Raw genomic sequence first — 26,819 nt, forward strand, 5'->3', positions numbered from 1 at the left:
TTTTTTTTTCTTTTTTTTGTGTCGAAATATTGTATTAGTGAATATTGCTAATAGTCATGAGGCTATCGACCGTGTCAGCAATAAATATTTTTATTTGTCAAGTTTCGTGTTTCTCCACTTCATCACTCTGATATTGCTTTATGGCTCAGTCTAGCGTTCTGTTTCATGTCTGTCTGGTTGCTAAAGGTACAAATTCCACAAACTGGTATTGGGCGCGAGCCAATACGTTTTAAATGTTTAGATGATATTGTAATCTTGTCTTTGTCATCATTTGCTGGATTAATTTCCATCCGACCAATAGGAGCACATCTTGGGCATATAAATTGCCGCCATGTACAACGCAAGCTGCAGCACACTCTCCTGGCTTTGGTCATCGCAGTGACATGCCAGCAATGCTCAGGATGGCGTGTCACGTTGCTTGCCCATCGCGAGGTGAGTTGCTGGCACAGAAAACGTCTTGGAAATTGTTGCCAGCCTAGACACCCCGGTGATGAACATTTCCAGCACAGAGTGTGCCATGGATGGGTAGTTCCAAGGACTAGCCCAGATTGGGCTGCTCGTTTGTTGTAAGCCGGACAATACGCTGGAGGTCAATCCCAAATTTGGAAACAAGGACAGCCCATCTTCACATGGCAAAAGCAGGAGGGCACGAACATGGTACAAATATAACTGCCAGTTCGGCAGACATAAGACCAGAGATGGCCAAGAATTTCATAATTAAACAAGTAGTACACAGGGAATAATATCCCTTTACAAAGAACAAAGCATAAAGCAAAACAGAAACAAGACCCAGACCCAGACACACACACCCCCTACTCCTCCTCCTCCTCCTCCCACTCCTCAACCTCCCGGTACCCACCAGTCCTGACCCAGTCCGCAAAAGACCTTGCGAATCGGGCACAGATCCTGGTCTTGGGCAAGGCCAGGGCGTCGCTGGAGAAGTAGGTGGCGCCGTACCACCTCGTCAGCTCGTTGACGAACAGCCCGCCGCCGCCGTCAACGGCCTCCATGACGCCAATGTCCAACCGGCAGCCGACCTCGAGGCTCTCAAAAGCCTTGTCTCTTTTGCGCCGCAGGGTCTCGAAAGTGGCCAGGGCAAAGTCCTGGACGTCGCGGACCTTGGCGCCCGTCCAGTCGTTGACACCGTCGTCGTCGTCGTCGGTCGACATGGCCAGCACGTTGATGTAGTCCCTGCACTGGGCGGGGTCCCTGCGCGTGGCCGTGTGCACCACCTGCAGGACGTATCCCTCCCTGCCGCGCAGCCCGTCCGCCGACTTCTTGGTGCCGATGAAGACGCGGAACTCGCCGCGCTTCAGCGTGGGCACCACTCGCTGGTGGAACCACCTCTGGCGCCGCGTGGTGGCCCTGTCCGTCTCGCGCAGGTCGATCTGGAAGTCGGCGTCGGTGAAGGCCGAGGTTGACTTTTGCCGCTGCGCCGTGGTTATGTTGGTGGTCTGCATCGAGACCTCCTTGCGCGCGCTGCGGGGTGGCATTGTGCGCGTCGGCTCCTTGGGCTCCTTGCGCTTCTTGACCGGTTGCTCTGGGGGTGGAGCTGTGGTGCGAGGGATGGGGAGGCAGGTCAGGGGTAGGTGTCGACCTTCGATGGCGCGGACGTGGTTTCCAAAGCCGCTCCAGGTACGTTTGTACATGGTCGTTTTCTCATCTCGGAGGGGACAGGCCGTGGGTTCGTCTGTCTGATGACCACTCAGACCGAAGCAGGTTGTTGGTCTAGCATCTGCCGTTCCGGTAACTACTGCTGCTTCGTCAAAGGCGTAGATGTCGTGAATCTTGCCATTGTCACCTTCCATCTCCTGACGGCAGGGGTAGATGCGTACGTTAGGGGTAGGCAGCGCGGCAAATTCGTCGCATGGCTTGGGGGTCTCGGTGGGGTCATTCATGGAGGTGTCGATGATCAAGATGATGGTGTATGGCTGAGGCTCGGGCTGAGGGTTATCGTCCGACACCACGCTGTTATTTTGCATCTCCTGAAGCAAGTTGGTAACTGCACCATCAGTCCAGGCTCGGATCTCGACGTTAAAGCGCTCTTCTGGAGTGCCCTTCTTTCCCTCTTCCAAAATGTGCAAGGCCGTCACTATGGATTGATGAAAGCCATGGCCGTGTTGGATAAACTTTGACAGATAAAAGTCCGACTTTTCGACATCAGCGAGAGCCAGGGTCCACGCTGGCTGGTGGAACTGGTTCTGCCTGTTAAAGTAGGGAACCGACTGGCAGTGGCTGTTGATGGTATTGAAGGCTGGTCCACGAAGATCATCATCCCTGAGGAATATGACTACACGAATTGCCGTCTGCGAAGCTGGCACGGGCTCTTCTACCGGCTGCGGGGATGGTGCCTGTGACCTCCGTCTAGATGGTTCTGGTTCCTTTTCGTCCTTGCTGGATCTGTCTACCGTAGTAGAAGAGCTGCGAGCCTGAGGGTGCTGAAACGATGAGCTAGCACCAGGAGCAGATCTGCCACGTCTGAGTCGTTTGGAAGGAGGTTCTTCATCGTGCGAGACGGGCTCCGTCGTCCTCTTGCTTCTGGATCTATTGTTGGAAGGAGGTGGTGGAGGGTTGAGGTCCTCTTCGTCTTGTTGATCGCACATCTCTTGATCCTCGTCCTGATCATCATCTTGGTCATCAACCATTTCTGGGTCGTCAACTTCTGCCTCCTCATCCTCCCCGTCCTCATCGAACTCAGCTTCGATATGTTCCACAGATAGATCTTCATTTTCTCCACAGTCGTAGTCTTCTTCATCTTCTTGTTCTTGTCCTTGGTCTTGGTCATGTTCTTGCTCTTGATCTTCTTGATATTGTCCTTGATGCTCTGGTTCTTGGTCTTCTTGTTCCTGCTCTTCCTGCTCCTCATCTTCCCGCTCTTCATATTCCACCTCCTCGTCTTCCTGTTCTTGATCTTCCTCCTGATGAAGCTCACTTTTATGCTCATCTTCATCATCCTCATCATCTCTTTGCATCGGTGGTGGGTCCACCACCGTGGTGCGCCGTCTCACCAGGGTCTCACCAGCTGCTCCGCGCACCCAACGAGTCTGCAGACGACCTCGGGCTTGGGACCTTGTGCGGCGATCGCTGGGCGCGACCTGGAGCCTAGGCATGATGACCTGGGAGCGTTGGAGACGGTAGACTGCTTTGGGAGAAGGGGAAGGAAAAGAAAGGAGAAAAGAATACGTTAGTCCTTTTCTTTGCTGACCTGGAGGACTTGAAACCTTTCTTGCCATCCCTTGGGGTTACCATCAAGGGTTAGGTGATGATGAGGGTGATCTGAGTGAGGAGTGTCATGGATACGTATACATACAATCTTCAGGATATCCTTTTTTTTCTTATTAGCGGCAGTAAACACTCTGCAACTGGTTGGTGTTGATCAAAGTGAACGTGAATAGAAAAGGAATGTCTAGCTTGGTGCTGAACGGATCAATGTTGAAGACGGCAAGGTGGGTGAGAGACTGGTACTGATCAACGAGAATCTGAAAAAAGGTGATGACATGTCCTATTTCACGAGGTTGCCTTGGGTTTTGTTTGCTGTGGCTCCCATAAAATTACATCTTTGTGCGGTTGAGTGGCAGATCAGCCCCCCTTTCCCCCCTCTCTCTGTTGACTGCGGACAATAGCATGCCAACCTTCAAACAAGCACTTATTTCACGGACTACTGAAGCTACAGATCAAGCCAGGCTGCCCCTTTCATGGTTTGTTATATTGTGCCATAGGCAACGGAAACGGACAATAGCTATTCACAATGGAAAAAGAATAGAACGGCTCAAAGTTGCTGTCCTACAGTATCTTCGGCCAGGTTCTGGAGGGAACTGTCAATAAGTAACAATGGCATGGATTTAATTACATAAAAGCCCCTCTCCCCATATTGAGCAGCTAGTTCGACGAGCAAGGCAACCAAAGAAGTGGTCGACAAATTTTCAAGTCACCCCTAAGACTGATTTTGTACCAAAAACCTATTCTAAACGCTTCAACGGGTACATGATTCTGGGAAATAACTTATCGACAGGGATAAAGGATCATTTGGTCTCAGATGTATCTATTTTCTCACCGTCTAAAATGTGTTGTTCGGGTTTTATGTTCGGTCCATTTGCACCAACATGTAATTTGGCGTGTATATACCGTACTTTGTTAACCTCTTTTCACGATCCAGTCAGCTCAGCACTCTAGCCAACACGTTATAATTTCTACAACAGCAACAATGAGACTTCTATCAGCATACAGAAGCATAAACTGTAATTTCTCACTGCTACGTAAGATTAATAACAATGAATACCAGTAAAGATCAGGCGGCTACAATAACGAACTAAAAACATGCAAGTGCGACTAAGTCAGTATTATCCAGCTACTACAACAATCAATGGCCCGTTTTGCTGTCCCCAACACCCGGCTTTGGCTGTCCATCATCCACATACGCAGGCGGCATCTCCGACGATCCTGACACCGAGTTTCCGGTAGGTGGAGCATAAAACTCCGAGTATCCTGGAGGCGCATTCGACTGAGAGGCGCCTGCCTGGGCGGCTGCTGCCTCAGCAGCTGCTTCGCGCTCTTTCCAGTTCATCTCAGCCGGGGGAGCGGCGGGCGCCCCAGTGTTTGCCGGAGGGGGTCCAGGCGGCGGAGGGGGAAAGGTGGTCATGGTCGGAGGAGCAGCCGGGGCGACGGGTGCCGCAGAGCTACCCGGGGGATCCATAGTGGATGCCGGAGGTGGAGGAACCTGATACCCTGCCTCTTGGGCCTTGGTAGGGGGAGCACCTGGAGCGGCATGTGAAGCCACAGGTGCTGCCGCACCGCCACCGACGTTCATCTGGCTCATGAGCGTCGAGGGAGGCTCCATCTGATCGCCTGCGGTGAAGCCCTCGGCACCGCGCACTATGTCGTGCAGAGCCTTGGCGTGCTTGTCCCAGGCAGTGCCAGCCACGTGCGGAACCTCACCCTTCAGGATCTGCGAGACTGTGACACCCTGTACTCCGTAGAAGGCTGCGTTGGCGTCCTTGCGTTCCGTCACAACGGTACCGTCAACTTGCACGCCGGCGTAGAAACCACGTGATTTGACGTAGCTGTACACAGGCTTCATGTTCTGGCGGAACGGTGAGGGCTGGCGAGAATTGCTCCCGCTCTTTCCTCCCGAAGGCTTTCCTCCCGAAGGGTTTTCGAGGACGACGGGCGGTTGACCCGTTGCTCCCGGTGCAAGGTTGTCAGGTGCCGCACCAGGCTGGCTGGGCTGGGCACCGGCTGCCTCCTTGCCCTTCTCCTTCTTCTTGAGGAAATCGCCCTCGGGCGCAGCGACATCCACAGAGCCTCCAGCGCCCCAGGGTCCTGCGACGACTGCCAGGTCTGTACCGAGCGACATGCGCGTGCGGGTAAAGGCCTCCAGCGCCTCTTTTGTGTTGATGACGACGACACAGTCGTAGATGTCCACTCCAATCACAAACCCAGCTCCCAAGGTGTGCACTTGGATGCCGCTTGGAGGCGACCAGCGACCGTCGGGGAGGCGGGCGATGAGCACGCCGGAGCCCGTTGCTCCAGTGGCCATGTAACCCATACGGGCCGTGGTGAATATGGCCAATCCCACCGCCCGCGAAATGACCTTGGAAGGGATGTGGAGGAGTGTGCGGTCCTTCTTGACCTTGGAAGCTGCGTCCTTGCCTGGAGCTGTCGTCGTGCCGGCTTCGGGCTTTGGTTGGGTGGCGGGGGCCGGTAGCGTAGCAGTGTCGGTGTAGACACCCTCTTCTACAGTCATGGAACGTATATTAGCTCAAGCTCAACAGTGATAAATATACCGAGTAGGTAGGCTTACTGCAAAACGCGCGGAGAATCCTCGCCGCCTTCTCGCACTCCTTATCCATAGTGTCTGGCAGGAAAGCCTCGGCACCCATCTTGTTTGCAAACGCATTGATAGGACCGGCAGCCTTCATGCCAAAAGACGTGAGCTGATCGGCCCAGCCCATCTTTGCCGGTTTTTGTTGGCCAGAGGCATCCACAGCGCCGGCGGCCGGGGCCGGAGTGGTGTGTTTCTTGCCAAAAGCCGAAAGCTTATCTGCCCATCCCATCTTTGCCGGCTTTGCTTCCGAAGCAGCGGCGGCCGGGGCGGCAGACGAGGCCGCAGCTGGTGTTTGTCCTGCGGCATAACCGGGATGGGTCGCGGAAGACGCCTTGTTGTCTTCGACGTTGTAGATGTCGGACTCGGCCCTTTGTGGTCCGGCAAAAGAGGGGTTGGCAGGGTTGTAGCTCGGGGTTTGCTGGGATGCCGCAGGCTGGCCGACGGGCGGCTTATCGGTGTTGGCACCGCTCATGGGTGGAGGAGCGGACATGTTGGTTTTGTGTTCGTCTGTTGGGAATATGCTGGGTGTTGTCGGGTAGGTAGGTAAGGTAGGTATGTACCGGTTAAGGAGCTGAAGTAAGCTGTTGCTGCGGTGCAGGCCTATGAAACACCTAATGTTTATTGAGGGGCAGGGGATGGTTATAGATCGTGAAAGAGTTCGGCCAATATTTATTTTTTATGGTTCTTAACCAAGATGTAAAAGTGACAAGCCTTATGCGACTGTTTTATTATAGCCACTTCCTTGTGCCACTTCTGTAGGTGTGCTCTGAGTTGGCAGATTTGACTGAATCAAGGGAGCGGCCTCCCAGTCCACGTATTCACCTTTGACGTTGTGACATCATCTCAGTGGCTTAGCTAGGGATTTTGAGGGGCAATTGTGGCTTAGCATGTGATAGATAGACCCTACCTGGTACGAGAGTGGATCGATAGCTCTGTCAGCTTGGGAGCTATTTTATCGACTTGTCTATCTGTAGACTAGCTCTAAGTGACAAGGTGGCACTCAGTGTTTGTAACCCGAACCCTTTTTGGTAGCTTGAAAGTATGTTAAATTCACCTATACCGATACACGTATAAGTACCTAGATATAGAACAAATGTCATGTTGATGTACAGTAATCTATCCTGGCTTAGATTTTCATCAAAGGAGGCAATTTTCTCCGTTAGTGATCCCAAAACTTTGTCCCCTACCTCGCTGCACACAGCTCCATATTTATGAGCTGACATTTGGATCCAATTTGTAGCGCGGCACGGGGCAATTAGGATGCCGATGTCCAAAAGTGTTTATCTACCTACATTTAGCCGCCCGCTTCGGCTTACGCCATGTAGACCCTGAATTTTGGGTTTTGCGTCCAATGTATCATTCGGCCGCAATTCATCAATTGTTTAATCAACCAAAAGCGGTAGACTACCCCATACCGGCCGACCGGTTTTTTCATCTCGAATTTAACCACAGATGGAGGAAACCAAAACGATTGTCTTGCCTGATGGACGGAATCTTGCATATGCCGTACTAGGAGACACGGGCGACGACAAACCTACCGTATTTCACTTCCACGGCTTCCCAGGCTCGCACCATGAAGCAGCAATCTACGCGCCCGCCGCAGCGCGCCACGGCATCCGTCTCGTGGGGATTTCCAGGCCCGGAAGCGGCGGGAGCACGTTCCAGCAGAACCGCCGCCTCCTCGACTGGCCGGCCGACGTGCGGGCGCTGGCCGACCACCTCTGCATCAAAAGACCCTTTGGCGTGCTGGGCATATCCGGCGGCGGGCCGTACGCCTGGGCGTGTTGGAGATCCGGAATGGATGAGCAGGACCCGGACGCCGAGCTCCCCCGGTCCATGTTGGCAGCTTGCGCTGTCGTCGGAGGCATCGGACCGCCATCGTTCGGGTTCGGGGGCATGCCGATGAGCTCCCGCGCCATCTTTTGGCTTTCGCAGTGGAGTACGGCTCTGGTCGGTGCTGGCTTCGACTACAGCATGGGGAAGGCAGCACGTGATCAGCCGGAGCAGCTCGCGGCCAGCATCGATGACATGTATCTAAGTGGCAGCAGAGGGGAGGCCGACAAGGAGGTATGGGGCCGGGAGGAATTCGCATTCTGTCGTCAAGCTCTATTGGAAAGCCTCAAGGCGGCAATCAAAGACGCGGGAGCGCCGGGTCCATCCTGGGAAGCCAAAGTGCTCGGGGCCCCCTGGGGGTTCGAACTGAATGAGCTCAAGGCCACCAGCAAAGGCCAAGTAGTGATATGGCACGGCGGGCAGGATATGAACGTTCCAATCGAGATGGCCCGCAAATCGGCCGCGCTTGTGCAAGGAGCTGAGTCGAGGATATGGGATAAAGAGGCGCATGCGAGCATGATAGTGCGGAGTACTGACCATGTAATTGAGGCTCTGGCTGAGGGGTTGACCAGAGAATCCTAAAGGGAAACTCCGAACTTAGCGGATCCGGTCGTTTTCCTTGATATGGCAGGCTTATCATAAGCTTCAATATTAGAAGCTTAGAAGCTTAGCCGGTTCTAGCTCATAATCGTGATAAGTTTGCGAGGCAGTCGGCGGAAATGACTTGATTTACTTGATTATTTAACGTCGCGTTGCATCAAGTGACATGATGCAGCCGACAAATATTCCCGAACATTTGTTCCGATGATATAGCTCGAAGTCTATCTCATGGTGGTAAAAGGTGTATAACTGGCCCCGATGGGAATTCGGGAATTGGGCGTCTGAACATGGGCAACATAATTTCTTATCCTGCAAAACATGCCCGTATTGTCGCTGGTGATGTTGATAAGGACGAAATAGTCATTCAAAGCGATATAAATGCCGAGACTGACGGTGAAGGCGTTCAGCCGTTAAGTACCTGGAGTTGGGTTGCGCTCGATAAGAGCTGCCTGAACAGGCCTTTTATTTTGACCAGAGATTGTCTGTTTTGCACTCACTGACTGACACCCGACGAACACAATCTGACAGTGGGTGTCACGACTCGGCTTGAGTTCATCTGCAAAAGAATGCCACGCAGAGATAAGTTTGAGCTTTCCTGTTTTTGTCTCTCCTCTGTTTCTTGTTACCCCGACTTTGCCAGAACAATCCGTCGTTAACTTATACTGGGTTGGTGCCTAGCGTTATGTGCGCATTAGCTTGAGTGTGACAGCCAATGAAATGTGCTGACCGCACGTCTGGTGCCTCAACGCACGTATAACATGAATCCCAAGTTGAACAGACGATTTGGCTTGAATCCGACTCGTGTTCCAATACAGGACCAGGAGAAAAAGAAAAGCCGCCCTCCCTTGATACTGTATATGTGTGAGTGGGCGTTTACCAACTTTCCTTTTCGTGGGAAGCATCAAGTACCTGAATTTATTTTTTTCTGTCACAACTATTAGCAAAGTTCGCAACGCCCACAAGGCCCCCATAGCTGGAAGAAAATGCACATGGAGCGGCTTCTACTCTATCCTTTACAGGAAGCCATTCGGCTCCGGGCATTACTATCCGGAGATGTGTAAAAATTACTTAGGTGTGTAGCCCTCCTTGAGCGCCTTATCATACCCCAGACTCCAGAGCTTGGCATCCTGGGATCCCTGTATTCTTATAGTTCGTGGCTCAATGTACTACAGCGCGCTTATATGGCCACGGGTTATTTCACAACTGAAATACTTTATGGCCTGGCCAGTAGGGGAAGTTTTGGATCTTGCCATATCGTAGACAACTAGCTCTCTCCGTCATACCGCTTGAACCAGCCACCACTTCCAACTCGGAGAATTTAAATCCGAAGTTATCCCAACGAACCTTCAACCTATTTTCAGGTCCATGGTTGGAATAAATGCTGAGTCGATTATTTGTCATCGACTTGGTTCAATGTACTGTTTTATGTAGTGTGCGCATACGTCAAAATCACATCAGGCAAAAACGACAAAAAGAAAGAAGCAGGTCGCCACGTGGGATTACCTAGCTTCCTCAAAACTCAGTCACATATCCCGCCCTTACTTGGGATGATTTCTGCCAGCAAGCCTCTCGCCACGGTGGGTTTGTTTTCGCTCCTCCATCCCAATTGATAAACAGCTGGCATTGAACATCGGGCCAAGTGCTGTGCTTTCCAACTTAAGCAGGAATGGCGGCAGGGAGGAAAAAAAAAGAAATTTTTCTCTGGATGCTTTTTGGGTCATGAGATAGGAAAACAAGGAAAGAAATCTGTAGAGGAATGCCAAAAGGGGGGGTTTGCAAGCGGGAAACTAAATAAAATTGGGTAAAATGTTGTCATTGATACGTAATCTCATACAGACTAAAAAAAAAAAAATAAAAACGCCGAGAAGTAACAAAAGAGTATAAGAAGATGATCGAGATCTTCAAGAATTCCATATCTTGCTGCCCTGCTGTACCACGCGCAGCATACCGAAACCATCGGGTGTACCACGACGTACCCAGGTAGGCCGGGGGAGAGAAAAGCAAGATCAGATTGGATGTGCCCGTGTTACGGATCGATCACATGCAGGCAGATCGAGAACAGACCGAAGAATGGATGAAATTGGTTGATGCACAAGGTAAAAAGTCATACGAAACTTACGTTTGATCAAGTACTCTTACGGGGGTTTGGGTTTGCACTTGTCCCATCTTTTCCCTAGTGAGTTCCTTGATACCCTCCTATAACCAACAGACAACAAAGATATTCGGGGGGTTTAATCCACCTTAGTATAAGCATAAGGTGTCCAGCCATCGTTTCTTATCCTAATCCCATGTTGGAATAGAACCCTCTTTTTGTTTCCCAGCCGGTTATATGCTCCCGCCTAGCTCAATGGAGATCATCGGAGATCCTAGATACAGGAAAGCCTACTTCAGGACTCCAACATGAAATATACCCGACCTTGGGTTTTCTATAGGCTTCCACCCTCCACAAAAGGGTACTTCGATAGGTTTCCATTTCCTCAAGGCAGAAACACATCTAAGAAAAACAAGAAAACGTCTAGTCGAAAAGCAGAAATCAGCGAGAAGCTCAAAGACAACAATCTTCTCGATCTGCTTTCAATACTGTCATCATATCCACCAAGTCCAAGAACTAAGGTTTAACCCCAGCAGATTAAGTCTGTTCATCGAAAAAAAAATAGATCTTCACCAAAAAAGAAGAAGCTGGAGTTAGGTTCCCCAAACGCGATAAAACAAGGGGGGTTTACTCCAGGTACTCAAAACAAACAGCCTTCGAGTTGGCTTCTGGCGCACGCGTAACAGCCGGCAACGGCGCGGCCCACCGGCCATGGCCCCTTCACCGAGCCCTCGGTCGTGGGCCCCGGCGGCTATCGGAGAAGCCGCCAAGGCGACGGTGCTAACAAGACGAGATGGCGGCGGTGTCACCAGTGGAGTGTACGAGCAGCCCATCGCCAGCAAGCCCATCAGCGTGCTGCTGGCTATAATGGGGTGCTGCGTGCTATCGTGCTGTCTCAGTATGTTCAGTTCCCCAGGCGGTTTCGGCTTTTGGCGTTTTGGGGAACACTATCTCTTGTGCGATCGCTGTCGGCAGGTTTGGGATTGTGCTTACCTTTGTGTAAGGTAATTTCTTTTTTTCTAACAAGGCGCTTGAGTGGAACAGTGACCAAGACATCGTCAATAACGAGTTGGATAAGATTGCCATACATACAATGGAGTAAGTCTCCTCCCCGTGGCATTGTATATGCGAGAGGTGGTGCCTAAGCGGCTGCTAACTAACATGGCTGTCTTCATGTTTAGTGGTTCTTATGATCTACTTTGTTTCATTCTTGTTTGTTCTTGGGAATTCAATACTACAGTTCGGGCTCGGTTCTGAACTCAACTATTCCACCTGCATGGCGGCCGAATTTCTTTGCCTCTCGACCTACGCCTTGACCAAAGTAGTATGTCTCTTGATTGCCACTTCAATCTGTTGAGCAAGATGAACTGTCCTACTAATCTCTCATTCTGTGCTGGGATAGTTTATATATCTCTTTCTGGTCGATCGAGTTGTGAGTACTATCAAGACCGCAATCTATTCTGACCGTTTCCTGTTTCAAACTCACATGCTCACCAAGCCGGCTCGAACAGCACATCGTCCAGGAGTCTCGCAAATCCCGGTTAAAATCCAGGATATACCTAATAAATTCGTTCGGCATGATGGGTAAGCCGGATGACGACGAGAATCGCGATCAAACGTGCTACTGCTAACAAAAAACCAAGGAATTTACGTCATTATTATCATTATGAACTTTGTTTTGTTAGTAATAAGAGCCCCAGGCCTTGCTTCTATTGCCACCAAAAAATGTGAAAAAAAGGCTTACTAGTCTGGTCTACAGTCGAGTCAACTTTTACGACGAAGGGATATGCGTCATTGGACAGACCAGATTCGCGTTGATACCCCTTATCGTTTTTGATGTTTTCATCAACATTTATCTTACCATTCTATTTTTGATTCCGCTTTTGAGTACGTTGCGCTCCATAACCTCCACCCTTCCCATGCCCAGAATGCGCATTTTGAACCGCTTTAGAAAAAGAAAAAAATCAAGGGAACATCTTTGCTGACCAGACCACAAAGAACTTTATTCAAATCACCTAAAAGTCAGGAGACCGTATACGCTGGTCCTCCACTCGGCCAAAATGGAATACACTGCTCCGAACCTTCGACTGCGAAGATTAGTGTTCAGGACGTTCGTGGGTACATGCTGCACGCTCGCCAGCAGCGTCACGTAAGTATTTTTATCATGCAAGTCAGGTACTTGTTGCCCATGGACTTAACTGCTGCCACATCCTTGCTGACTTGCGTTACTTGCGTAGAAACATGACTGTGTTGATGATCCTGAACGGAGAGTCCTCATGGCTCTGTTTCATCGCCTGCAACAGTGATGGTAATCCCAATCCCCAACGATCATGTGGCTGAGCACCACTGACCATTGACAATTCCCACATCTAACAGTTCTTTTCTCCGCCCTGGTCATCCAATGGGTCACGGCATCCGATCAGACCAGCTCCAAGAACCGGGAATGCCTAGCCAAACCGCCACCCGCCACATCTGCGGCCACGGCTGTATCATCCGGGACGACGGGTCGACAATCCGGAGTCAAGTGCGAAGGGTACCAAGCGGTGTCGTCTCTGTTGCTGGACGAGACCCCGGATCCTAGACCGAGGCTCAGGAGGAGGTATTCTATGCCTTGATGAATTTGAAGTGGGCTATCTTATGTCGTCTGGTTAATGGACGAAGACATGGATGCCCATTGATGTACTTTTACTTGTACTAATATGCAACATTGTTTTTATTTATCTATATCCCCACTGGGGAGTAACGATGAACGGAAGGACAAAAGAAAGACTGCACTGGCTAGTCTAGGGGGTAAAACAGTACACCCGATTGTTACTGCGTCATATAAACTGCTGGCATCAAGTGTCAATTTAAGATCATCCTTTTCAAATGCGACGTCCATGGCAATATAAGCCTCCTTGGTGTCAACGAGGTCCTGCCATCCCATTCTACTGCTCTTCTCGCCTTTGATAACTTTGCCAACCTGACTTCGCCCACCAAACTCCGTGCAACCCAACCCAGGATTGGCTGATGGAGAAACCAAGCTAAGTCCCTGGCACTCTCATGGGCGAAGGCAAGAAAGCCACCCCTCGTTACCGTACGCATATGCGTGGGGTCTTCGCAATAACTGTCCGAGATGAGCTTAGAATACCTACCGCATATTAAGTCATTTTTTTTTGTAAAAAAGAAAAAGAAAAGAAAAGAGAATTTATTACCAGAATTGGGAACGTCCACAAAGCTGGCAGCGCTGTGTTAACTGTTTACTATGGTGGTAAGGGTAAAAATCCATCCCCCTGTACAGTTTCCGCTGGTGTGGGCCTTCTTGGCCTTGCCGACTTTGGTAATAGTTTTGAACGAAAAAATAACAATTTTAGGTATAACAAACCCAGTTTTTCCTTTAGCTATCCAATGAGAAATCTTTTATTATTTTGTTTAAATGCCTATAATTTCCCCAGACTATTGTTGGAATTAAATATGCCTCGTTATTAAAATAAATGTTGTAGTTACAATAGGTGAGTAACTGTTAATACTTTCTTCCCTTTCTTTCAATATTTCCTACTCGGTATCGCCGAATTTCGAACATACATTACTAATTTAATCATTTGCTTACCAAGTTACTATTTTACAACTTACTGCTTTGATCCCAGGTATGAAGAGAGATGTCTCGAACCGAATCCTTGTCCTAGGATCCTTCCAGAGCCCAGTTTCTGCCCAGACATAAAGTACCGACATTGATCATTGCCCCAAGAATTATTCAAATCAATTCCGGGGCTCTTCGCGTGTGTTTGTAAAAGAAGCCCAAATTATCTAACGATTAACTCGTCGCTAAGCTCTGGAAATACCCCCGACGAGCCTCAAGGTTAATTCCGCGCTCGTTTGCCCACAAATAAAGCTTTGTTGTGTACGGACGCGGTTCAAAAAAGGATCCAAATACCCATAGCCGTCGAAACCAAACGTCAGGTTTGCGTCACTAGTTGCACCATGAGCAAATATCCTTGAAAAAACCCTGGGCTTTATCCTTTTGTCCTGAAAGACTGTAAAGAATCATTCAATCAACTTCTAATAACTGCCTCACGTTAATACGGCATCATTGAAAAAAATCTCAAATCGCAACATCCGTGCCGACCTCTGACCCATTCGAATAAAGCGCCCACTCTAACCCCGAGAGCTCTGGCTGCGCCATTTACATTCTAACACCCTATCGTATAAACTTAGAGATAATAACAATATAATATGCCAAAAAAAACACTGGCTCGCAGTTCATCGATGTCATGGTCGAGCTCGGAACCAAGCATGGTTGATGTGATTGAGAGGAGTTGGACCATAACCAGGGTGACATTCGCGGCTGTGAAAATTACGAAACAAGAAGATCCAACAAGGAAAAATGGTGCCGTTGTGGTTATGACTGAACACACCGTCCATAACGATAACATGGCGCCCGCGGCCCGACCCAAAATCCAAATCCCAAGCGGCGAGGTGCACACCCCCAATTTGCAGCCTGTCGGGGTTTCAGGTGCACGGGCAGCTATTTAACTGCAAGATGTTTACGAATAACTAACTCACCAAAGTTTTATCAGTTGTGGAATACCTTATACGAAATCTTATATATACATAGGTTCCCAGGGTGTAGGCCTTTTTTTGGGAGACAACTATCCGCCTTTTTTGATCATCACCAACCGTAAAGACCAAAAAAACACCCATAGTGGCGTAAAATGCGTGAGTGAGGGTAAACACTCTCTTTGTAGACCCAGAATTGACATTTCGATGTTGGAATACTCTTTGCCCCGTAGATGTTGCTAAAAGGGCTAACGGTGTCAGCCGACACGCCCAATCCACACATTATATGCGAAACATTCAATCCTAACAAGCTAAAAGCACAAGTCATCTGGTTGAGGGTAAAAGATTTGGATGCTTTGCCACAACCACGAGGTCAGCAAGATTGCGGCATGGGCAGGGACATATGCCCAAGAAGCGGTGCTTGTTATTGTCAGGCTGAGAAACCCACAAGACCCGGTCTCACTGCAACTGCTTACCAAGACGGATGGGTAGTATTTGCCATAGGTTATTTCATTAAGATGCGGGGATGCAGCCAGTCAGAAAAACTCGATAGCCGCAATCTAACAAGCAACACGATCCTGTTCAATGTCTGTACTTATACCCTTGTCTCCTTGTGCCATGTCGCTTCCTTCAGCCACCTGAACAGCCCCCATGTCATCCTCCTATTATCATATTATGATTCTATGTAAGGTCGCCCATCAGGCCTCTGCGTACATTGATTACGCCACAGATGCGGAGCTCCGCTGATGCCATGCCAGGCCTTTTCCGACCCGTTGTTTTTGGAGGGTGCCCTCTGCTGTCCGTTGCTGCCGGCTGACGAGCTGGTTTTCCTTGAGCGGTTTGTGATTTAGTCGCTATTTCCCCCATCTGCGGAGATAGTAATTGAAGGGTCGGGATGGGCGCTGGACGTTTTAGGACGGGCAGAGTCGCCCAGTCCCGCCAAGCTTGAACCAGCGCGCAAGACATCTTCCACCATATACCATCAGGAAGAAACCGGAAATCTAGGCATAATTTGGATGCCAGGACAGTGATACGCCATTCTATCGACATTATCGCGAGGTTGAGGGTGAATAGCTAGTTTGACTACAGCAGGCGATGGCTCCAATTCCACAAAGAGGATCAGGAAAGCTGAGGAGAGCTGACTATCGCGCGCTCTGTCCTTGCATACAATTGCATATATTTGGTTCAGCTGTTCTATCCCCCAAGCGTAGCATCATAATTACTTAATCCCAGAGCGACTTGCCCAAAGGCGGCCAAACCATCCGCTTGCGAAGCTCATGCCACTCTCATAGCTTAACCTTTGTCAACTTCTGCCTGCGTTGCCGATTCTGAACGGGGTTAGCGGTCATATTGATCCATGGCGTTGCCTGGGCGCGTGGCGCAAAACGATGCCGGACCCGGTGTACCCGCCCCGGCGGTGCAGCCGGCGTTCGTGGCCTAGATTGTGGACGAGGTCGGGCACTGAGTCCATGTCGAAATCCCCAGCGCGGGCTTTGACCCCCTTGAACCACATGAGGAAGATACGGCATATCGGGGTTAGGAATGGGATGGAAGAGCCAACAAGGAGGGCTGTTGCCTCGGCGCTGGGTAACGGTTGTTTTGAATTGCAGTCAATTCTTGTTAGCATTGTTCTTTTCATAACTGAGACGTAGACATAGCGTTCGGAGAAGACTTGGGCTTACACTTTCCACATCACAAGGCCCTCACTTTCGTCTACAGACGAAGTTAAGATAAGTTAGGGAACTTTTCAGGATGTACCAAGAATTCCAGAGCAAAGAGAAAGAAAGAATCAAGAAAGCAATCGTAGAGTAGCATGATTTTCTTACAAAGGATGTCTGGATTTGCCAAAAGTGGCAACAGCGTGGCTTTATATCCAGCGACACCGCAAGCGCTTCTCTATTTGTTAGCATCGACTACCATTGAAAGTCAAGTTGGTTTGTCTTGGTGGAAGCATAAAGCTGGTTGCAGAAAGCCCTGGTTTGTGGGGTTGCGCAATATATTCAACTTACACAGTTCCAAGGCCCAACACACAGCTTAAGCCGATTGACTTTGTCCTGTTCATATTCAGTCTAAAGACGACAAGCGCTGGCCAAGCCGCCTATTTATATACCATTCATAGTAATTTGTTAGTTTTTGCCTAAATGTGGAGGTTTATCACCCGTGGGCCGTGGATGGGTGGCACAGGTCCAGGAGGTTGAGAAAACCGAATTACCTCTCTACAGGCAACAAGAGATACTGTGAACGAGCGGCCACTTACAAAGTAAAGATCACATAAAGCTGAAAATGCTTATTTGGGGGAAAAGAATTAATAAGAGCGTGGAATACTTTCATTTGACACCGACAAGACAAGGCCATTGGGGGTTTACCAGAGGCGTATATACAAATACCAATTACCAGCCAAACGTTAAAACATTTGGCCTCCGGATCGTGGACCCACACGGCCTGCTTGGGTGTGGTGCATTGGAACAGGATCATAAGGTTGGAGACGGTGAAATTAACCATGCTCGTAATGCTTAAAAACCACGAGACCATCGAGGTCCAATAATTGGCGAGCAGGATGCGGTTTAGCATCATGGCCAGGGCGATTCTGGGCAGCCCAAGTCCAAAAATGCCCGATATGGTGCCGAAAATACACAACTGCTGGGCGTCTTGGCTTTCCTCGGGTGTCAAGTCCCGCATGTGTCGCCCTAGGCCGTACCGGACCGCGGCAATATAGAAACCGACCTCGCCCCATGACATGAGCAAGGCCAAGACGATAACGTAATCTTCTGGGTATAGGGCTTTCTTGATTACGGCTCGTGTATAAAGTCGGAGGCTGACAAAAAGGCTCGATATTGACGTTAGTGTAACTATTATTGCTGTGATCCGAGGACCCCGGTTATCCGTAGCCGGCCCAGCTTGGATATCCATAAGTGCTGCGGTTTAAATAATTGAAAAGATGCGAAAATACCCAAAGACCCCGTGGTATTATTATCTTGTTGGGCGTGTTTGCAGCTCTGGTTAACGTCGGGGTCGTTTTATATTACAGCAAAATTACAAACTGGGATATTGGACGTCCAACTTGCAAAAATTTGCCGACATTGCGTCTCGGGCCGGTGCTCACCCAAGATTCGCCGTGAAAGAATTAAAGTTCAGGTGGAGGCTCGGAAAATATAGGGACGATTTATACCACCTCCATAACCTCTTAAATAAGGTTCAATAAACGAGCTTTCCAGTACAAAAAATAGAAAGTTAATATTTTTAGTTTGTTTTTTCGTTTTTATATTATTCAATCACACACACACACGCACACACACACATCTTTCTTTGGAATACTTTAACCAGCTAAGCGCCGTTCGGCTTGCCTAATACGGAAAATGAGCGGCATAGCCTCGTGGGATCTCAACAACAGCATTCCCTGAATGAGATTCAAGCTTCAAGCCCCATGCTTAAACTGGAATTCGAACGGCAAGATGGCAGGCACAGACTGGGCATATTATAAGTGTTAATAGGGCTAAGTGATTGATCGATTTCTAGAACCATGTTTACCTGCGTTCAATATTGCGCAAAGAACTATTTTTATTCTGTATTTGAATGGATGACTCCTCCATAACTACCTCCTACCTACTTTACCTAGGTATATATTCGAGGAAAGTTTTTGTTAATTTGTGTCCCTAATGAAGAAAGAAGTTCTGCGAGTACGTGTTCGCTATCGCAGCTAGCGCCACACTAGTGTGGCGCTAGTCCATACACAGAACCTAATTGGGACCGCATGCGTGGGTGCAAGATAGAAGCAGATTTTACTCATGCCGAAGGACCTGGCTTCAACCTACATGGAATTTTTTCGTTTTCTGTTCAAGACTGACAACGGAGTTAGAGGGACGCTTGCTCAATAACCGTTTGCCATGGCTTCAAACGAGCCCAAAATTGATCTCAGAAACTCTTAGCATGGCCCATCTCTGTTCTTTCCACCAACGTCAATTTGGCTATTAGAATACCGAAGCTTTCACAGTGACCAGACCCACAGACTTATGAGCTGTAGCTGACCCAGGTATCTGCATCTTTTTTTTCAAGTCTGCAGCCTAATAAGATTGATAATAAGGATGAAGAAAAGACCGACTCGCATCCATTCCGCTGTTCTTTTCTTCAACAAACGCTGTCTTTTGGCCACTAGACCTGGGGCTGGACTCCCGTCCTTAAAAGGCTACGGTTACTGTGCTAAAGGCTACTTTGCCTGTACTTAGTAGTACTTCTTGGGCGCGAGAAAGCTTTCGCCTAGGGTGAATATTTCGTTGTCAAAAGATGTGCTGATTATATGTTGAGAAAACCAGGCTCCAATATGTCTTTCGACTTCTTCTTCTTCCAATAGATCATGATTGCCTCTTCCCAAAGCTAAGTTGCGTGTATAGTACAAAGCAGAGCGAGCGTTTTTCTGTTATTCGTCTTGTGGCTAGAGCATCCCCCACTCCCAGTCTCAAATATGGCAATGCACGACTATTGCAAAACGGCCTGTTTTTATCACGTCTTGAGCCTTATGAGGATGAAGAGCTAGTTAGATTGCCGTGCTAAATGTCTCAGTAGTCCCGCTTGTCGTGTGATGAACTTGCATTATGCCCAGAATCGATCAATGAAAAGCAGTTGCAAGAAGAAGGCCAACTGGATCGAGACCCGCTGTGTTGGTATCCTGCCTAGCGACTGTCCTTCTGTTTTGCGCCGGGCTTATCTGCAGCTAATCGCGTTCTGTCTACCGGAAGCTACCTTGGTCATCCGCTCAGTCTGACGTGTAATTCCTAAATCCCTGTACTTGTGCACGTGAAATGCAAATCCACCGTTATTGGGTCATGGACAATCTCAGGCCCTCGCAGGGGTCTTGACAATACTACTAACCAATTGCCATGTGTGCTGTTCCTGAGTCATGGCCCCTTTAAATTTAAATTTTATTTGATCCCCATCCACAGATCGCGGGTGTTTGTTAACACCATAATAGTTGTGGAACGTTATGGTACTTGAACGACCTCGAAGAGATGAGACGACAATGTAGAGGCAATTCTATTCCAAGATTCAAAGCTAAGTGTAAAGAAAGCATCAAGTCAAGTAGTGCCAATCGACTAAACCAGGCATTGCAATCGTACCATCGCAAAATTTGTAAGGAGCCAACAATAAGATCATAATAATATACCAAGCATTTGATATTATTGGTGATGGATTGTATATGGGGTTTAGTTGTAAAGCCATTTCAAGCTGATCAGAACATGAGAAAGTAAGTACAGTTATAAAACGCGATTCAGAAACACATTTAAACCCGGAGTTAATCGACCCCTGTACACAGCCCCAGGTCTGGCGTGGCGGTACCTGCTAGTGACGTGGCCGATGGGCTGAAGCGGTGGTTTTGAGCGCATAACACAACCCCTGTTCAAATATACCGTTGGGATAGCCCAGTAATAAAGACGAGATATATGTAAAGTAACCCAATTATAATTTATAAATGGATTCATTATGTACCTTCCGTAGATTTTTACCAGATTTGCGGCTTTCTAAATTGTCCAGGTAGTGAGCAGTACTATTTATATGGTATATTCAAATATGGGCCAAACTGTAAATGCGTGGGCCTGATTTGCATTTAGTAACACCGGGTTTAACTGCCCGTCCCGCCAACGCGTTGTTGGTGACAGGTGTATAAGTAGATGTATTTACAATTTACAGTTCGGTACTTATCGAAATTGCCATACTCATTGTAAGGGACATTTAGACACCCCCGCCAAGGCTAAGCGTGGACTCCCCCACTGTACAATATTATAACGTGTTACGATTAGCGAATTTGGTATTACGGGATCAGCCAGGAGTTGGGGGACCGGAGTTCAGGAATCCGATACCGGCGCCTGAACGCGGTTTACTCGGGTGGAGCGGATACCAGCATTAAGAACGATGAAAGTTGGGGGGCGGCATGAAGGGAAGCCCCCACCTCCACAGCTAGAAGAGTTCGAACACAGTACTCTATCACTATCGTTGACAAGTTGAATGGATAGCGCCACAATCGACGCAAGACTAAGCGATCAATATATAGATGGAAGTAAGCGTGAAGCGAATGATTTAAGAGGAACATCAATTGCGGGTAACATTTCCCTATTCCAGTTTTACCAAGGTTTTTCTTTTTTTTAAGGTTTTTTTTTTTTTTTTTGATATCCGGTCAGGATTGCAAACTGGATATATTTGGAAACTTCTAGTCGAGGCAACAGAGTGGAAACCCCACAATCCCTAGCGAAGCCTTTCCGATTAACACCCGATAGAACCACCGAGCTATTCAATGCATAATTCCATTTAAATCTTCACACCAGGTGTGTGGGTTTTTCACAGCTTATACTCGGCATTGATACAATGCCTGATGAACACCCAACCCAATCCTCAAGTCCAAAAGACCAATTCGCAAAGCCCCCGTTCTGTCGCAAATAAGCGTGACACCTGGCGGGACACCACCCCAGCAGTTTCCGGACATGACGGGAGTTAACCCCAACCGACCGAAACAACACCATTGTGAAAGCTTATTGCGTTCCAAAGAAGCCAGAAAATCATGACCGGGACCAGCAAATCCGTTAGTCAAAGGCTTGTCATGTTCACTTTGAGCATGTCGGACTTTGATTCGGTTTGCCAAAGACATTAGGCCAGCCCCCCTCACTTATACTGGGGGCAGCGGTTCAGGCTGAGACGAAGTTGGATTTCCTTCATCTGGGTCTTGTATTGCTTTTCAGCCGCAAGAAAGCAACCGACCATAACGCCTGCCATCTGAATGCTATAGGAATATAAAATTTATAGACTGTAGCGCGCACCGTTGCTAATATATAAAAGGTTAGGCCGATTTTCAAGTAACACTACGTTTTGTTTTGACTTTTGAGCACATATTCAAGTTTACCAGGGGAGGAGGCGAAAGAGATCGTGACAAATCGCTGTCATTTGCATTTGAACTAAATCTGTCTGACCCGGCCATTCAACAAAGCATATATGGGAATCAAATGTAGACGGAACCTTCAATAGCTCATCCGTAGTCCCAATCCTATCACTAGTATAGAATTGCGGCCAAAGCTTTTGCCTGCGATTCCACTGCAACAGTTAGCCATGGGCCATTTTACCTGTCCTTACACTATGAAGCTAGAACCCAGAGGGGGGTGCATCGTGGAATAATATTGCAGACTTTACAACATTCAAAGGATTCCTCTGTAACAATACCTTCCAGTAGCCCTTATTGTTGGGGCAGGTGGAAGCAAACTCTCAGATTTCCATGAGCAGGCCAATAGCGGTCTTCCCCAAAATCGACTCGCTCTTCTCGGCGAGCCGCAGGTCGATGCTGAGGTTGACAAATCGAATCATGACATTAGATGCCATTCGTCTTGGGAGCAGTTTCCCCACAGCTAGCGCCGAACAAAGTTGCTCGCCCCCTCTTATAGGTCATTTAGGTGTGTCGCTGGGGGCCCTGCTTGGAGCAGTTTTTCAGTCATTCATGGCAACAAAAGCTCTCCGGACCGCTCAAAAGGATACTGATTGTGGTTACCCCGGCTTGGCAGTTGCTAATCACAGAAGCCAAAAGATACATCCGCCCCTCAGTCTGCTAAATCGTGATCTGCTGCTATCCAGTCGCATAATCATGGCCAAGGCGCATTTAATTCGGAATTGCCTACAGAAGTGGGGAGAACCCTCAAATCCGTCAAAATAGTCACCGAACCATGGGATTTCTACGCTTGACGCAGTCAATGAACGACAATGCTATTGCATCAAAGACGTAACGAGCAGCTACATGCGCATAAACATATACATAGTAATTTGGAAGAAATAAATAACTTTAGGTACTTGATTCGCCCGCGATCAGTAAAGCTGGTAAAGGCCCACATATACACTTACGGTGGCAGAGGAGGGAATCTTTGGCGAGACACCATAGTATGGCACCTCTGGCTCCTTCCAAGAGTGTTGCCGCTGCGCAAAGCCTGACCAGACAGCCCATCTTTGCCATAATGTATAGCGTACCACGGCCAGAGTTTTGACATGAATCACATGTCTCGACCATCTTCCCTTTCTCTAATCGACATAAGATAGGCCAGGCAAGGCAGATGGAAACCCAATCAAACATTCCGCCTTCGTCCCAAACGCAGCCTATAATGCGTTGAAGAGTGTTAATAGCATAATGCAGCGCCCGTGTTAACGCCGAAAGAATTTGGTTCGGCTTTTTTTTTTTTGACGGTTTTGCCCAGGTTATACCTAATATGATTACCGGTTCTCAAATGCATTCAATAAACAATTGGACAAATAAAACAATGTAAAATTTTGGAACTGTCCCAGGAAAGGCATTCCTCCTGGGGTTTTGACTCGCGCCCAGTGCTTCCGCTGCTAATATTGCGAGCGGAAATCCGGGAAGTTAATTCCCAAATAATTTCGGTACTTTTCATTACCAATTTGTTCAGTAATAGAAACTATTACTTTTCGAGAAAAAACATTGATCGTTAAGAATAAATACCCCCAATAAGGGATTGCTTATTACCCCCCCTTTTTCACCTGCGATTCCAATGTATTTTACATTATCCTCATTTATTTGTCCCAAACTATCTTCTTTTGAAATCTTCTTTACATTTCTGGATTTTACCTGCAACTTGTCAAATCTGGTAAGCACCCGGAAACCTTTTCTATACTATAACAGGTAAAATATCTAACCCAGCGATATAAACAAAGACTGGTTTCCACCATTAGTATGCGATTTTTAAATTGGGTTGCCCTTTCGGCATTGCTGGCTTCTCAGACAAAAAAAGTCGTGGCCTCACCAGGAAACAGGGGCGCTAAGTCGTCACCTATATCGTCATCTATATCGTCACCTGAATCGTTATCAGACGAGGAGTTCGAGAAGTTTTGTTGCGTGTACATTGTCAATCTTGGTAAGCCTGACCAGCGGGAGTGGCCAGTTTTAACTGGTAAGGAAGTTTGGTTCGAGCATAAGAGGAAAAAGTATGACGTTATGGCGCTCGACAGATGTAATCTGGTTTGGGGCAGGAGAGGAGAGCCTAAGGGAGTTACTTTCGAATTTTTGGAGACTCGGACTGCAAACAAGGACGGCACTTGCTAGAATCGGTGGGAATAAAGGGTTTGGGACAAGAATCATTGCATCGCCGCCGATACCTTCGTCCGTTTAACCTCTGCGTGTAGGCATAGGTCGGACCCGAGGTCCTGAGTAACATGAGATTACTTACACAAGCCTCCAGGTCCTGATTGCAACGGGACAGGCATGCAGTTGGCGCCTACATGTGCTGGGCCTGTTGGTACATAGGCGCAAATCCCCTCTAGATAAAATCTCGGGTCAATGATAAGGTCTATGGGGCGATAATGTTGATAGAGTACTACAAAGAAACTTGACGTTCCGGACCTGTTAGCGGCTCCCGCTTTCCATTTGGTTGTTTCCATCTTTAACCAAAGACAGGCTTAGTATCATTCACTCTCGTATACCATAACACAGCTCCGCTGGCAATATCTTTCTGGTATCATATGTATTTGTTGTCGCATCACACCAAACCCGCATCCAGCCCGAAATGAACCGGGATCTCGACCCCACACCAAATTACCCATTGTGTAAAAACTCGTACCGCTCCTGCCTTGAATATGGCCACTGGATACAGCAGCTGCTCGGGCAATCGGAAAAGACGCAGCGATCCGAGAAGTTCGCCGACGATTCACCAATCTTGATCTACGAGCAGGATCATCGAGCAGATGGGGTTTTTAAGTGCAACGGTTAGGACATTGATGAGGTGATCCAAGCAGGTGTATTTTCTCTTGATCTGGTCTCAAGTTGAGTCCATACCTGACGAGATACCTTACAAAATCTAACTATATTGATATAAAACAGGATAGAACCCCGAGTGACCATAGCACCATATCATAACCTTTCAATCCACCGTCCACGAATGCAAAGCCAAGGAAATCGGAAAACAAGTCTGTAAAACCACGCACAAGGATGAGCTGTGCGTGAGAGTCGACTGCCAAACCACCTTTGTCACCGAGGAGAGCCGAGACCGTCTCGACATGTCGCACCGGCGCCGCTCGCTGCTCCAAAGTCCAGTCAACATACGGCTTTGCACCAGCGGCATGCCCACATATCCGCGGCCAAGGGCGACTTCTTTGGTACGCGCGTTCCTCTGCGCTAGTGCTCCAGTAATTATGTTCAATGACTTTGTGGTCGGCGTTTCCTCCGGGCTTCTGCATATCTCGCTTTCGCCGTCTGTGCTTGAATTCTTAACCTGGTCACACAATCATCGTGACAAATACCGTTAACGTCTTTGACGTCTGTTATGTACCACTCGCCTTTTAGAAATTTAGAAGAACACCAGTTTGTGCACCCTGTATAACTTATAAGATGTTCCCAGCTTTCCAGGGATGGGGTACCGCGGGGGAGGAGTTTGGCGAAGGAGGGTTTTATAATGCTAGCTTCAGCCCCAAAAGTGAGAAAAGCAGCAATGAAGAAAACAGAGTGGAAATGCATTTCTTCTGAAGTGGTATTTGAACGAATTTTAATAGGAATAGCCGGAAGTCTATGTCAAAAAAGAAAAGCAAATAGTGTGGCCGGTATTGTTTGTCAAAAGTGTCATAAGAAATAAAAGAAAAGAGATTCAATGGGGATATAATTGGGGATTTGTACAATTAAATTTGGATACTTGCATCCAGAAACTGTTATTATGCAACTACGGTGAAGCCGATCCTTGCAACCTTTAATTTTAAATTAGTATCTTGTCTGAGTCCAGGAAACGTTAGGTGGAGCTATTATTATTCATCAAATGACATTAATCCATGGAAGGAATCAAATATAAGTGTGGATATTTTTACTGCCATTAAAACATTTTCTCGGGCTACGGCATTACCAATTATAATTATAGAAATAAAAATGTGGAGACCGGAGGGGCTATAGCCAAATTTAACCGAGGACTTTGAAAATGCTTAAGGTAAACTAGGTAGACTAATAAAACAAATGCTTGTCCTCTTAACTGTTTATAGCCTCGTTTTAATTGTGTTTATTCTTCATCTCGAGTAGAGCAAGCGAGCACGTGCATTCCATTTCGCAAAGGTTAACATATCACTATATCACACAGCATATCCGTTTGTTAGGACCGCCATAAACCGGTTCCGAAAATTTGACATCCTGCTACAGTTGCCTGCTAGTTCACAAGGTGGCCGTTAAATTAACCGTTTATGGATATGTTACATGACCATCGCAGTGATACAACAATTATGCCTTTGTTAATAGATTAAAATAGTAACGATCTAGTACCGCTTAGGGACAGAAGTGGGGCAACTTAGTGCAGTTGGGTACAAACTTGGGGCAGCTCAGATGCTCGTATAACTCACCTCGTCTACGCGTAGGGATTCGGGGTTGAGATAACCAGCGCGAATTGCTGTATTATCAGTCTGCTCTGAATAAAAAGGCAAAGGTTTGCGTGGATCGGTGGGTGCCATACAAATTAGGCACATGCATCGCGCGTAACTAAAGTGCGATAGTCAGCATTCTTCTTGCATCAAAGCCGCGTCCAGAAACTGAAACTTTGTATCCCTAGATTCACAACTCATTACACACTGTGGGACGGCGATTTTGAGGCCCGTCAACTCTATCAGATGAATGCAGACCTTTTGGAGGTGTTTGCGGCTGGTTTGCCTTCATAGCGACGACCGGCAAACAATTGTGAGCTAATTCGATATAACGTTGCGTACCCCCTGTTCGGCACCCCCCCTGTTCGGCACCCAAAAATAACAACACTTTTATTTTTATCCTCCAACTTCTATTATAAATATCTCGATGAATCTTTCACTTTTGGATTTACTTTTTTCTAATCTTGATTCTCCATTTTCCAATGAAGCAATATACTGAAAAACAGCTTATATCTGCAATTAACGACGTCAATAATGGCAATCCAATTGCAAAAACCTCCCGAAAATGGG

General features: G+C 48.0%; 6 protein-coding genes across 6 annotated transcripts; 3 read left to right on the plus strand and 3 right to left on the minus strand.

The window, feature by feature from the left end:
* Positions 1-812: 812 nt before the first annotated feature.
* On the minus strand, positions 813-3,110 carry PgNI_08456 (uncharacterized protein; the record flags this gene model as incomplete). The annotated part of the gene is made up of 1 exon (XM_031128453.1): positions 813-3,110. One exon carries the CDS (start codon positions 3,108-3,110, stop codon positions 813-815), a length of 2,298 nt encoding a protein of 765 aa, XP_030979209.1.
* Positions 3,111-4,231: 1,121 nt separating this feature from the next.
* PgNI_08457 (uncharacterized protein) lies at positions 4,232-6,585 on the minus strand. Its single transcript, XM_031128454.1, has 2 exons — positions 5,801-6,585; positions 4,232-5,733 (listed from the first exon to the last, which is right to left on the minus strand). The coding sequence occupies exons 1-2, from the start codon at positions 6,312-6,314 to the stop codon at positions 4,361-4,363; spliced, it is 1,887 nt and encodes a 628-aa protein (XP_030978798.1). The 5' UTR covers positions 6,315-6,585; the 3' UTR covers positions 4,232-4,360.
* A 691-nt stretch (positions 6,586-7,276) lies between these two features.
* On the plus strand, positions 7,277-8,239 carry PgNI_08458 (uncharacterized protein; the record flags this gene model as incomplete). The annotated part of the gene is made up of 1 exon (XM_031128455.1): positions 7,277-8,239. One exon carries the CDS (start codon positions 7,277-7,279, stop codon positions 8,237-8,239), a length of 963 nt encoding a protein of 320 aa, XP_030978878.1.
* A 2,821-nt stretch (positions 8,240-11,060) lies between these two features.
* Positions 11,061-12,964, plus strand: PgNI_08459 (uncharacterized protein; the record flags this gene model as incomplete). Its single annotated transcript, XM_031128456.1, has 9 exons — positions 11,061-11,247; positions 11,394-11,447; positions 11,531-11,673; positions 11,861-11,933; positions 11,993-12,029; positions 12,109-12,236; positions 12,339-12,498; positions 12,587-12,657; positions 12,726-12,964. The coding sequence occupies 9 exons, from the start codon at positions 11,061-11,063 to the stop codon at positions 12,962-12,964; spliced, it is 1,092 nt and encodes a 363-aa protein (XP_030978879.1).
* A 2,775-nt stretch (positions 12,965-15,739) lies between these two features.
* Positions 15,740-17,795, minus strand: PgNI_08460 (uncharacterized protein; the record flags this gene model as incomplete). Its single annotated transcript, XM_031128457.1, has 5 exons — positions 15,740-16,468; positions 16,568-16,598; positions 16,712-16,776; positions 16,895-16,983; positions 17,280-17,795. 5 exons carry the CDS (start codon positions 17,793-17,795, stop codon positions 16,231-16,233), a joined length of 939 nt encoding a protein of 312 aa, XP_030979402.1. The 3' UTR covers positions 15,740-16,230.
* A 5,800-nt stretch (positions 17,796-23,595) lies between these two features.
* Positions 23,596-23,964, plus strand: PgNI_08461 (uncharacterized protein; the record flags this gene model as incomplete). The annotated part of the gene is made up of 1 exon (XM_031128458.1): positions 23,596-23,964. One exon carries the CDS (start codon positions 23,596-23,598, stop codon positions 23,962-23,964), a length of 369 nt encoding a protein of 122 aa, XP_030979401.1.
* Positions 23,965-26,819: the final 2,855 nt, after the last annotated feature.

Source organism: Pyricularia grisea (assembly GCF_004355905.1).
Source record: "Pyricularia grisea strain NI907 chromosome V map unlocalized Pyricularia_grisea_NI907_Scaffold_6, whole genome shotgun sequence".
Lineage (NCBI taxonomy): Eukaryota > Fungi > Ascomycota > Sordariomycetes > Magnaporthales > Pyriculariaceae > Pyricularia > Pyricularia grisea.